Genomic DNA, 14,267 nt, shown 5'->3' with positions numbered 1-14,267 from the left:
CATATAGGGTATAAAATGAAATTTGTGACTGGATTGAGGACCTTCGGGTGGGCAGGACACAGCATGTTATCTTGAATGGAGAGTCATCGTCAACTGCAGAAGTAACTTCGGATGTGCTCCTGGGAAGTGTGTTGGACCCTTGCTGTTCATGCTGTATATTGCCTTGCAGACAATATTAATAGTAAAATCAGGCTTTTTGCAGATGGTGCAGTGGTCTATAATGAAGTACTATCTGTGAGAAGCTGCATAAATACGCAATCAGATCTTGATAAGATTTCAACATGGTGCAGAGACTGGCAACTTGCTTTAAATGCTCAGAAATGTTAAATTTTGCACTTCGCAAAATGACTACAATATCAATGAGTCACTGTTTGAATTGGCCAACTCATACAAATACCTGCATGTAACACTTTGCAGGAATATGAGTTGGAATGATCACATAGATTCAGTCACTGGTAAAGCTGGTGGTAGACTTTGGTTTATTGGTAAAATACTGGGGAATTGCAGTAAGTCTACAAAAGAGATTGCTTACAAATCACTCATGCGACCCATCCTAGAACATTGCTCAAGTGTGAGGGACCCTACCAGATAGGACTACCAGGGGATATTGGGTGTACATAGATAAGGGCAGCACGAATTGTCACAGGTTAGTTTAATCCATGGGAGAGTGTTACAGAGATACAGAAGGAATTGGAATGGCAGACTCTTGAAGACAGATGTGATCTATCCTGAAAAAGTCTGTCAAAGTTTCAAGAACTGGCTTTAAATGATTACACTAGGGATATACAACAACCCCTGCGTATCACTCACACAGGGATCATGAGAATAGCACAGAGGTTGAAATGACCATTTTTCCTGCGCTCCATAGGTGAATGGAATAGGAAGAAACACTAATAACCGGTACAATGGGATGGACTCTCTGCCATGCACCTCACTGTGGTTTGCATAGTATAGATGTAGATCCCAATGAGTCTAGCAATTTATGGAAGTCATTTAAATTGATGGGTGCTCAAACAGGTTGAATACTGCTTGTACATCAGACAACAATGTTTAATACTGACACAAGATGGGAAATTGTGTAATACAAGGCCTTCAGACAGATGCTTGGTATAGTGTTTGTCTGTAACTACTAATAATATCTCCTCCTGGTAGGTAGCATGTATGACCTTCAGATGACCAGATCTTGCTGATCCACATACAATTGCCAAGAACTTTTAGCTTAAATGTGCAGTTCACTCTGTCAATGACTTCCATGACAGTTTGAACTAGCTTGATGTTGTAGGCTTGTAGAAGGAGATAATTACAAATGATACTGGCATTCTTATTGTGAATATTATGCAATGGAGGCCATGGCAAAAATAGTGACCATTAGGGGACATTGTTGTTCTGTCAAAAAAAGTCTGAAAAGCCTTCCCTGACTTATCCTTCCTGTCTTGGCAACATTTCAGAAGTCATTATAAACACGGGAAACTGTCAGAGGATTCTGTGTTGCCAAATGGTAACATAGCCAACACCTACAACATGTAGGAGATCTTGTCTGACATCTGCCTCTAGCAGACCAGGTTATCAATAGTATAAAAACTAATAAACAAAACAACAGATAACCATCTGCACAAAAGTCTTTCCAATACAGCGTGTGAAACTTCCTGGCAGATTAAAACTGTGTGCCCGACCGAGACTCGAACTCGGGACCTTTGCCTTTCATGGGCAAGTGCTCTACCATCTGAGCTACCGAAGCACGACTCACGCCCGGTACTCACAGCTTTACTTCTGCCAGTATCTCGTCTCCTACCTTCCAAACTTTACAGAAGCTCTCCTGCGAGCCTTGCAGAACTAGCACTCCTGAAAGAAAGGATATTGTGGAGACATGGCTTAGCCACAGCCTGGGGGATGTTTCCAGAATGAGATTTTCACTCTGCACCAGAGTGCACGTGAAAGGCAAAGGTCCCGAGTTCGAGTCTCGGTCGGGCACACAGTTTTAATGTGCCAGGAAGTTTCATATCAGCACACACTCCGCTGCAGAGTGAAAATCTCATTCTGGAGACAGCATGTGAGTACCACATTATGACACACACACACACACACATATACATATATATATATATATATACATATATATATATATATATATATATATATATATATATATATATATATAATAGAGGGAAACATTCCACGTGGGAAAAATATATTTAAAAAGAAAGATGATGAGACTTACCCAACAAAAGCGCTGGCAGGTCGATAGACACAAAAATAAACACAAACATACACACAAAACTCGAGCTTTCGCAACCAACGGTTGCCTCGTCAGGAAAGAGGGAAGGAGAAGGAAAGACAAAAGGATTGGGTTTTAAGGGAGAGGGTAAGGAGTCATTCCAATCCCGGGAGCGGAAAGACTTACCTTAGGGGGAAAAAAGGACAGGTTTACACTCGCACACACACACATATCCATCCACACATACACAGACACAAGCAGACATTTGTAAAGGCAAAGAGTTTGGGCAGAGATGTCAGTCGGGACGGAAATACAGAGGCAAAGATGATGTTGAAAGACAGGTGAGGTATGAGCGGCGGCAGATTGAAATTAGCGGAGATTGAGGCCTGGCGGATAGCGAGAAGAGAGGATATGCTGAAGGGCAAGTTCCCATCTCCGGAGTTCTGACAGGTTGGTGTTAGTGGGAAGTATCCAGATAACCCGGACGGTGTAACACTGTGCCAAGATGTGCTGGCCGTGCACCAAGGCATGTTTAGCCACAGGGTGATCCTCATTACCAACAAACACTGTCTGCCTGTGTCCATTCATGCGAATGGACAGTTTGTTGCTGGTCATTCCCACATAGAACGCTTCACAGTGTAGGCAGGTCAGTTGGTAAATCACGTGGGTGCTTTCACACGTGGCTCTGCCTTTGATCGTGTACACCTTCCGGGTTACAGGACTGGAATAGGTGGTGGTGGGAGGGTGCATGGGACAGGTTTTACACCGGGGGCGGTTACAGGGGTAGGAGCCAGAGGGTAGGGAAGGTGGTTTGGGGATTTCATAGGGATGAACTAAGAGGTTACGAAGGTTAGGTGGACGGCGGAAAGACACTCTTGGTGGAGCGGGGAGGATTTCATGAAGGATGGATCTCATTTCAGGGCAGGATTTGAGGAAGTCGTATCCCTGCTGGAGAGCCACATTCAGAATCTGATCCAGTCCCGGAAAGTATCCTGTCACAAGTGGGGCACTTTTGGGGTTCTTCTGTGGAAGGTTCCGGGTTTGAGGAGATGAGGAAGTGGCTCTGGTTATTTGCTTCTGTACCAGGTCGGGAGGGTAGTTACGGGATGCAAAAGCTGTTATCAGGTTGTTGGTGTAGTGGTTCAAGGATTCCGGACTGGAGCAGATTCGTTTGCCACGAAGACCTAGGCTGTAGGGAAGGGACCGTTTGATGTGGAATGGGTGGCAGCTGTCATAATGGAGGTACTGTTGCTTGTTGGTGGGTTTGATGTGGACGGACGTGTGAAGCTGGCCATTGGACAGGTGGAGGTCAACGTCAAGGAAAGTGGCATGGGATTTAGAGTAGGACCAGGTGAATCTGATGGAACCAAAGGAGTTGAGGTTGGAGAGGAAATTCTGGAGTTCTTCTTCACTGTGAGTCCAGATCATGAAAATGTCATCAATAAATCTGTACCAAACTTTGGGTTGGCAGGCCTGGGTAACCAAGAAGGCTTCCTCTAAGCGACCCATGAATAGGTTGGCGTACGAGGGGGCCATCCTGGTACCCATGGCTGTTCCCTTTAATTGTTGGTATGACTGGCTTTCAAAAGTGAAGAAGTTGTGGGTCAGGATGAAGCTGGCTAAGGTAATGAGGAAAGAGGTTTTAGGTAGGGCGGCAGGTGATCGGCGTGAAAGGAAGTGCTCCATCGCAGCGAGGCCCTGGACATGCGGAATATTTGTGTATAAGGAAGTGGCATCAATGGTTACAAGGATGGTTTCCGGGGGTAACAGACTGGGTAGGGATTCCAGGCGTTCGAGAAAGTGGTTGGTGTCTTTGATGAAGGATGGGAGACTGCATGTAATGGGTTGAAGGTGTTGATCTACGTAGGCAGAGATGCGTTCTGTGGGGGCTTGGTAACCAGCTACAATGGGACGGCCGGGATGATTGGGTTTGTGAATTTTGGGAAGAAGGTAGAAGGTGGGGGTGCGGGGTGTTGGTGGGGTCAGGAGGTTGATGGAGTCAGGTGAAAGGTTTTGTAGGGGGCCTAAGGTTCTGAGGATTCCTTGAAGCTCCGCCTGGACATCAGGAATGGGATTACCATGGCAAACTTTGTAAGTAGTGTTGTCTGAAAGCTGACGCAGTCCCTCAGCCACATACTCCCGACGATCAAGTACCACAGTCGTGGAACCCTTGTCCGCCGGAAGAATGACGATGGATTGGTCAGCCTTCAGATCACGGATAGCCTGGGCTTCAGCAGTGGTGATGTTGGGAGTAGGATTAAGGTTTTTTAAGAAGGATTGAGAGGCAAGGCTGGAAGTCAGAAATTCCTGGAAGGTTAGGAGAGGGTGATTTTGAGGAAGAGGAGGTGGGTCCCGCTGTGACGGAGGACGGAACTGTTCCAGGCATGGTTCAATTTGGATAGTATCTTGGGGAGTTGGATCATTGGGAGTAGGATTAGGATCATTTTTCTTCGTGGCAAAGTGATATTTCCAGCAGAGAGTACGGCTGTAGGACAGTAAATCTTTGACAAGGGCTGTTTGGTTAAATCTGGGAGTGGGGCTGAAGGTGAGGCCTTTGGATAGGACAGAGGTTTCGGATTGGGAGAGAGGTTTGGAGGAGAGGTTAACTACTGCATACAGTTGGCTGTTAAGTGTCCAGCTGGCTTCATTTTGGACCGTGCTTGATATTTTAGTTGTATCCAGTTTGGGAAGTCATAACTGGAAGACAATTTGCTGCTAACTTCCAAATGAGCAGTGTCAGTGAGGGCAGGAGAGTGTAATACGGCTGAAAGTTTACATTTTGTCCATTACAGAGAACACACACTTCCCTACACATTATGAGCTCGTTCACAATGCAACCCCTTGAAGTAGTAGATCTTGAGCCATGTTACATATGGTGTACATTATAGTCAAAAAATACAAGGAAGGCTGTGTGGGAGGGATTTAAGAAAACTTAGTAAGGACATCAATATAAATCAAATTTTGATTAATTGGAAAATGAACTGTCACAAACTGCTTGCACATCTGTAATAAGGGCAGTTAGTATGGAGTGAAATTAGCCATTCCACCTTCAGCTCTGTTGCCAGTGAGGTCAGCCTTATTTTGGAGACAATAATCCTTGGCCCAAATTTATATAACTGAAGAATGTCTTTAGTACCCTCATGTGTATGCATGTTCCGTATTACAGAGTTCCGATTCCTTCACACAATTTCTGTGTCCACCATTGCTTCACTGCAGGAGAACAGTCATCAAAGTGATTTTCCTCATTCTGTTTTCAGCAAATTCATAAGGGCATAACAGAACTAGCGTAAAATGATTTTTTGCTTCACTTGAAGCTACCAAATATTGCTTTGGATGCAAGGAACCACTAGTCTGCATAACATTAACATTACTGTCAGCTGTCTCAGGTGATACTTTGAGACAATGAATTACTTCCCGATAGTTTGCAGGTGTCAGGACTTAACATTAATGCCCTACGTTTGTATAAGGAAACTTACTGTGCCCCACTTTCTACTTATCATTTCTGCAAAAAAATGACTAAGGTGATGGTGTTGCCTCATTGTACATACCAGATGGCTTCTCTAAAAAATTAGGCACAATACATTCACTCCAGTTTTAGATTTACTGAACACCACTAGGCCCTTACATTCCAAGGTCATATGGGCAAAGAATTATTATTTGTAGCTAAGCAATGGAACAGGAATTAACTGTGATATTTTCACATACAAAAATCTTTTATTTATGCACTCCAGCATGTTCCAGTGAAGAAACCGCAAGTAAAACATTGATTGTATTCTCCTGGTCTCCTTTCATTTCATTTGTGATATTTCTTAGCTCCAACATTCCCTCATTCTTTTAATTCACTGATTTCAACTGAGGTGTCATGATGTATTACTATCCCTTTACAATAACTCACTGTTGTGTTTTTCAGAATGTAGGGATGTATATCTAGAATAGTGCTGTTTGATTATACTTCATTATTCTGATTAGACTAAAACCATTTTGTGATTACACTAAAATCAGTTGTGAGCTTTTTATGGATTTCATTCTTCCTTTCATCCCTTTAAGCACTTTCTGTAGATAAAAATGAAAGAAGGTGACGGGGGAAGTGGGAGGTTGACATGTGACTCCTGCTCTTGTTATGGTAATATTATATATAATGGGACTTGTTCTGTTTGAGAGAAAATTTATTGTGATCAGGAGAAAATGTCCTCTCCCTCTCAATTCTGTGTGTGTTCTCTGTAGCCCAACAAAGCTATCTGAAGATGAGTTGTTTGAATTACCGAGTTGCTTTCTTGTTTCACAATTAGTTGGGACATGTGTTTTACAAAAAAGGGGATAGTACAATTTGGGAAATTCAGATTGGAATGAGGCTTGGTTGCCCTGTAGTATACCTAAAGGGTGTTATCCTGTAGCAGTACTCAAATGCACTGGCCAGCCAGTCACCAGAAAAAAGGCTTCAAAGTTTTACCTGCACTTTATATAATAGTTTAATGAGCGCTTGAAACTGTGTGAAAATAGCTTATTGTTAACACATTTTATTTTTAATCTGCTCATCCAGGCACAATCCCAGCTTCCGTCAAATTTTTCCTTTAGTAATAATTAGAAGAATTTTAAATAAAATGAATAACCAAAATTATTATAAATTATAACATTAATGATTTGATTTTATATATAATGCAATAATTTGTTAGATCTTATGAATAATAGTTTTTGGCAGTCTTAACGACTTTTTAATGAGAACAGTACTGTATTAATATTTACCTCTCCTCTAAAAAATGGGTGTACTACTACTTAAGTATTTTAAAACACAATATTAATTTTAACTCATTTCATTGCATCATATATAAAATAAAATCATTAATGCCTTAATTTCCAGTACATTTGGTTATTTATTTTTTTAAAAACTACTTCTAATTATTACTAAAGAAAAAAATTAAGAAGCTAGGCTTGATCCCAGATCAGCAAATTAAAAATCAAGCGTGCTTCCAATGAGCTATTTTTACACAATTCAGGTGTTTATTAAATTAGTATATAAAGTGAGAATAAAACTTTTAAATCTTTTTTTCTGGGAACTGGCTGGCCAGTGCGTTTTACTACTGTTACAGGATACCACCCTTTAGGTAAACTACAAGCCAACCAAGCCTCATTCCAAACTGAATTTCCGAAGTCGTGCTCTTCCCTTTTAGGTAAAGGCATTCATAACTGAAAAAGCTAGCAAATGGCTAAAAACATTTATTTCTTTAATGTCATAAGTAGGCATTTTTTTATAAATTTTATGTCAGTGTTCATAAGGGGGTACATTCTAAAGAATTATTTGTGTACGAAAGAATGCAAATGTAATTGTCTGTATTATCAAGCAAGTATCACATAACCAAGTACCAGTTGTAGCTGCCAAGGGCAACAAAAATCTTGCTGTCTTTCCTTATTGATAGGCACATGACCAGGTACCAGTACCACAGATGGTGACTGATGGTCTGTACCACAGTCTACATGAAATAAATGCGTACATCAACAGTCAAACATCAGAAGTGGAAAAGAAGTAGTGAGCAATGCTTACACTACAAAATGCGGGAATAAACTACTCACTCTACAGAAACTGAAATAGAGATGTACCTGAATCAGCACTCTTACTTTCTTCTGGAGAGAGTGAATCCTCTCTGTCAGTCTTCAATTTCTGATCGCAGATCCCCATACAAAATATCCAAGATATCAAACTCTTGTCAGCTTGATAAGTGCCTTTTTTATCTTTATAAACACGCGTGAATGAACTTCGAAACACTCGTACCTTGTACTTTTCTCAGTTGCCACTAGGCTGAGATAGTAAGTGCTGACCTCTGGCACCAAAAAAATTAACATCTCCACACCAAGCGAGGAAACAGCTTCCACAAGGCACTAAATCACATTCAGGTGGCTGGTAGATGCTCGCCCCTATGGGATACGGGCACTGCTGGCAATGCCCCACTGAGCACACCCGTATGGCATATGGGCGCCGTGCTCTAAGTGTTGAAGCAAAATGTTAAATTAATTTGGTGTATAAAAACTCACTCATCTGTGCCACTTCCCATTAAAATTTATGCTTCTATGATGATGTGTTGAAAGGGAGAGAGGTAACTAAGTCTGTTAGTTAAATGTTCTGAGGAGCGAGACAATTCATGGTGCTCTTTATCAGAATTACACCGTGCCTCACTTTTGCAAGGAGCAAGTTCAAGCCTGATATTCTCAAGCCACAGCAAGTCTCACTTCATGACATTGATTGGATTCTTAACACTATATAGTTTTCAATGTAACTAAAATGTTACTATAAAGCCAAATGATGCCAGTATTTTCCCATGTACAGTTAAAGGGCAAATTTCAAACAACAGACACTGACAGAGACTAACAGATGTAAATGTCTTGCCCTAAGTTTTAGGTGTTTGTAGTAGTAGTAGTAGTAGTAGTAGTAGTAGTGGTATTAGTAGTAGGAGGAGGAGGAGGTAACTAATGAATGTCTAGGTAGGAACCATTTATTTGTCCAATAGCAATACTATTTGTCCAAATATTTATAATTAAATGCCCCCTTATCTTGCAGTGCCAGGTGATCTTTGAAACTAGAGGTCAAGGAAACAAAATTGCTGTGAGACATAAATTAGAAAATAAATTGAGAACTAAAGACTAAAAGGAGGAAAGACTTGACTAAAAGCTGAATTTGGTAACTTACATGTTACAAAACTGCAATATATTAACATAGAGAAACTAAATATATTTCAGTAAAAAGGAACAGTATACCTTTGGAGCGCAATCAAGTTTAGACTCTAGGTATGCTTCCACAGAGTTGACATCACCTAAAAAAGGAAAAAAAAGTAAACGTAAATACTTGTGCCACATTAAATTTAAAATAATGAAAGTATATACTGGTACTGTCCTGAATTGAAAATCAATAACAAAGTTCTTTTGCTGCCAGTGAAAAAGATCCAAACATAGTTATGTGGAATACGAAGATCATTATGCAAGCTGTACAGTCTACATGAAGATAAGATGTGATTAATAAATGAGAAAAATGTATAAACACGCATACTTCATGGGTGTCACCATGTCAACGTCCCACATAAGCAAAATTAGAAACTGCATTCGCTCTCTTCAGGAGCCATTGGAGTACAAGCACAAAGAAATTTATTTTAAAACTATTTCTGTTTGCTTCCAGGTCAGCCACTTTCACAGCTCCTACTTGCTTGAAGTTTGGAATAGCAACTGTCTTTATACCTGTGTGCATATTTTCTTTAAAATGAGGACTGCTTAAAATTGCAGTTATTTATTATAACGAAATGTGACAGCAATAAGCAGTAATTGCAGTATTCAACAATTACATTACAGATGTGTATCAAACCCTCTTCAGACTAATGGAGTCATTCTATTTTACTTTCATTCTGAATAAGAAGTCCACACTTTACATTTCATGAAATCTCATTTCAAAATACGGTTAATCACTCTTTGTGGTGAAAAAAACTTTATGTGATTTAATTTTTACCTTCAAGATGATAATGACAAAATAATTCTTAAGGATGAGTTCAGTATGTAATAAGAAAACTATTTTATTTTTATTGGCTCAAAAGTAAGATTAGGGGTCCTGTAATAGTTTACTAACATTATTTGAGAAAATGGAAATGAAACTTTTAAGAGGGAATATTTTTTAGGGGGAGGGAGGAATTTGATGTGTGTCTTTTCTATCCACCACCAAACAAATGACTCAAAGAATAACAAAATCACCCACCAGGAATTAAACAATACATTGAAAAAGATTTCATTTTTGAATCCCGTGATCTCACCCTAATCTATTTCAAACAACTTACATCATGTAAAAATTCTTAATAACCTACATAAAAATATAATCTGAAACAACTGACAGGTATCATTGGCTTCTAAATATGTTTAATATAAACAGTTATTTTATTTACAGCTTGAGTTTGTCACCAAAAATCTACAAATGGAGCATTTTAGTTCCACATACAAACAGATTACCACATTAGAAAGTAAGTCTGAAGTACTGTGTAACAATTATTTTCAATTTTATGAAATGGTAAATGTTCCTGATTTAGAAAGCTATGAAGTAAAAATTAAAAATAAAATGGGCAAACAAACACTACAGAATGCAAAGTGGATGTGAATTAAAATTTTACATTTTAGACCATAAGAAATATACTGTGTATATACCTCCAAATTTATCTTGCAAAAATACAACACCCATGTCTGCTGGAATGCTATCAAAACCACAAGCACTTACAATGTAAACACCTTTCTCTTCTGCAGACTTGTTGTAGTCTAGCTGCATTCTTTCCATATACTGTTTCAGAAAGAAAGAAACACTTCATTAAAACTCCCATATTTAACAGTCGAACACAGAGTTCAAAGAATTACAAATATGTGATTATCTACAGAAGAATACCTAAGGTACAGAAAAGAAGTATACAACTTTCTAAACTTCCCCTGGGGAAAGGACATTTCAAAAATACTGTATTTACCCAAGTATAAGAAGGCCCTGATTATAAGACAACCCCCCTTTTTTTCAGAGGCTTCTTGAGAAAAAATTATTTTTAACATATTTTGGCTAATCCAAATTGCAAACCATTTTACTGACAAAGAATCTAATGAAAAAATTAACACTTCACCTACTCTAAATTTAGGCCATGTATTGATTGTCCACATTTTGACAATACAGCGAGAAATAAAATAAATGATAAGAAATGCTTTACATTAATTTGATGACTTCTTTTCTACATTTATCACTTATTAACCCTACCAACTTTGGCGTCACTGTTTTTAATTATCATCATCCTAATAGCACAGCTGTGAAATTAATGTCTTTGTTGTTGCAAATATTTGGCGCTCTTTTCTGAATATGTAGCAATTTCTGAGGATGTGGTTACTGTGGCATGTGAGAACACAGCTGTTTGTCTGAATATGTATCATATTTCGCTTCTGTGCTGCTGTGAGGATAAGACAATATATCTCACTTCTAAACTTATTGTCTGTCCGCTGCTCACTCATTGGCTGCATAGGGCCACACACACCCTTTCGTTCCCATCATACATCACAGTGACTGTCGATGATATTGCAGCATGAAACTGCTAAGTATTCCACTGGCTCCTATCTAGACTTTTACTGTCTAGTGCAGAAATGAAGACTGTTGTCCGATTTTAAAGTCAATTCAATGTTGACTATAAATCCATTCAAGCAAACTGCAGTTTTAACATGGTCGATTTTCCTAAAGAACCGAAGTACACTGTATAGATTCCCACGGTTGGCAACATGACATAATTTGCTGCCCACTCATACTCCCCTCCCCATACTCATCCAGATTTTGGTCAAGCTGGTATCACTGTTCCCCTTGCAACCCTTCCATAGTGCTGTGCTTGAGCAAGTGCGAGAGAGGGACTGCAATATCTTCTAGGGTGCAAGTCGTATGTAATAACAGCAACTAATACATAAAGAACAGCTCACGATCATGATACAGCCCAATTTTTGAACTTATTCTCATCTTGTGATGCCTTATGGTAGTATCTCTATTATGGGTCTTGCCGCTGTAATTATTCTCATGACAACAATGAGTCATTGTAATATAATTTATTTCATTTGTTATACATTTCATTCTGGATCAATTTTCCTTCTTATTTTATCTTAATATGACCATCATATTCTAAAGATGATTGAAAGCTGGTAATGTTTTATCCCAAATTAACAGTGACTTAATTTCTCATTTGCACATCACTTTGATACATCAATACAATCTCTTAGTATGAGGCCTTTTGTTGCAAACCTGTTCACATACAACAAGACTCTTTAATACAATAGCACTAAATTCTATTCCCTCCTGTGTTTCACAAAATTGTCAAATTGTAAGCAGAGCAATAGTTTGTTGTAGTAGCTAGTTCATAGTTTCTCATATATTCCTTGCACTAGCACCATGTAAGTCAAATGTCATGTGACTGTTCGAGTAACATTGATTCTGTATAGAGTGATCAGGTGTATCTTGAAATCTTGAGCCTGTTTGAGCGCAAATCTGCCGACCCTTGCCCTTCTGAATTTTTCAAAATAAATCTGTACATGACATCAGCAGCCAGAACTTCATTTGCAAATGTAAGATGACCCCTACATACTCTTAAGCAATGTAAAAATTTTGACCTCAGCAGCAAAAGTTTTAAGCTATGAATGTAAGACAACCCTGTATTTTTGAGTGACAAGTTTAGGAAAAACCTCATCTTATAACCAGATAAATACCATAAGACTTGAACGAACCACTGAAATGTAAGCAACAGAATACAATGCACAGAAGAGTACTAAGGGCCACAGTAAATGTGTAATATGTACAAATATCCACTGCATAGTTCTTCACTTTTAAATCCCTGTTGTAAGACTTTTAAGAAGTTGGTAAAAAAAAAAAAAAAAAAACGTGAATGGAATACAAATATTAAGTCTGCATAGGTTGGAGTTTTGGGAGAATATCTCAGCTAGTCACTGGCCTTCACTGTAGAGTGGTTTCCAGCTTAATGCCTATTCTATCCGATAACCTATCCTATAGATATCTGATAAGAAGTTCCATTTCATGGAAATATTTTACTTGCCTGAGGTTCACCAGTAACATCAACCTGATGTGCTCCACTTTCAATACAAGCTTTCACAACTGGTTCACCATAAAATCTGTAAGGGCCCACACAGTTAACGATCACATGAGCTCTCGAGGCTAGACGAAGCAGAGACTCAAAATCCTTCACATCTGCTTCTATGACTGGGACTTCTGACAAGTCTGCATCTACAGTAACAATTATTAACATGTGTGATAGTGACATTTGGCAAAAACAGAAAAGTGCAAAATTACTAAATCTAATTTACAGAAACAAACACAATGTTTGGAACTTCATCTTTCTCACTTCTTTATGATTCAATAATGATATATCTTTCCTAAATAACATGTCCCATCATCTACATGGAGTAATGTATTGAAACAATAAAATAACAAAGTAATAATGACCAGGTTAGTATATAAAACTCATCTCATCCCAGAACTGTAAGCATATCTTAATATGACACTAAATCATTAGTTGTAACTTGTTTAGTGGTTCTAGAACTAGTTTCTTCTTTAGCAGATTTATACATATATATATATATATATATATATAAAACCTCTGATGAGTCAGAAAAAAGAAAGACTAACAAAATGAAAGGTGGGTGCAATTACAGTGAAGAACGGGCAGACACAAATAATTACATTATCCCAACAAATGTTTGCAGTTCTTCATTGTGATTACACTGGGTTCCGATATTGCTTGATCCTGTCAGTTACTGTCTGTGTTCCAAGCAAATTGCTAGCTGAAAGCTACTGCAATTTCCTCTCTGAGTAAAATACAAATCTGAGGCCCATAACAATGCTTTGCAACAAACTAAGGAATAAAAAGTGTGCTATTTCTATATTTTAGAAATGACAATCTGTTCTGGCTGGAATGCTATTAAATTTATTTATTTATGATTGTAATTTAGGCTATTATGCCTTTGTCAGGTAACAGCCATTGAAGAGTGTCAATGCATATTCCTTAACATTAAGAGGATATTGATCTCTCGTCAACTGTATTTACATACTTATAATACGCATGTGATGCAAAATATGTAAATTTGGTTTTACATACTTGTCAAATGCATGTCATGCAAAATATGTAAATACGGTTGACAAGAGGTCAATATCCTGTTAAAAATAATGAATCTTTATGTCTACATCCTCCGCAAATCTACTACCTTTACTGTGACAAGGCTAGTAATCTGAAATTTAATATTGTACTGATATCATCAGGAAACAAAGTCCTTAAACGGCTTTCACATAAGTGACCCAAAAATTAAGTACACCTGAATATGGAAATAGAAAAATTAAACAATCACTGAAAATTAGTGTCAATTTTTTTCAAAAGCCTACTACAGCTGTAAAGAACAAGGCTACTCCTTTGCAGCAAATATGTTTGCAATCCAAAGATATTAAAACACAATTTATCACACCCATATCATCTCAGTAAAGTTTAGAATATGTCATAAAGACACCATTTGAGCTTTG

General features: G+C 38.5%; 1 protein-coding gene across 2 annotated transcripts in view; it reads right to left on the bottom strand.

Moving 5' to 3' along the window:
* LOC126188126 (saccharopine dehydrogenase-like oxidoreductase) overlaps nucleotides 1-14,267 on the bottom strand; it is a 68,124-nt gene that overhangs the window by 31,577 nt on the left and 22,280 nt on the right. For both annotated transcript variants that reach the window (XM_049929603.1, XM_049929604.1), the window contains exons 3-5: nucleotides 12,793-12,980; nucleotides 10,385-10,514; nucleotides 8,963-9,018 (exon numbers count right to left, since the gene is read on the bottom strand). In XM_049929603.1, the coding sequence (XP_049785560.1) occupies nucleotides 8,963-9,018; nucleotides 10,385-10,514; nucleotides 12,793-12,980 (374 nt within the window). The remainder of the gene's footprint in view (nucleotides 1-8,962; nucleotides 9,019-10,384; nucleotides 10,515-12,792; nucleotides 12,981-14,267) is intronic.

This window comes from Schistocerca cancellata, chromosome 5 (genome assembly GCF_023864275.1).
Source record: "Schistocerca cancellata isolate TAMUIC-IGC-003103 chromosome 5, iqSchCanc2.1, whole genome shotgun sequence".
In the NCBI taxonomy this organism is placed as follows: Eukaryota; Metazoa; Arthropoda; class Insecta; order Orthoptera; family Acrididae; genus Schistocerca; species Schistocerca cancellata.
The sequence above is the reverse complement of the archived record's forward strand: the minus strand, read 5'-3'. Positions and strand labels throughout refer to the sequence as shown.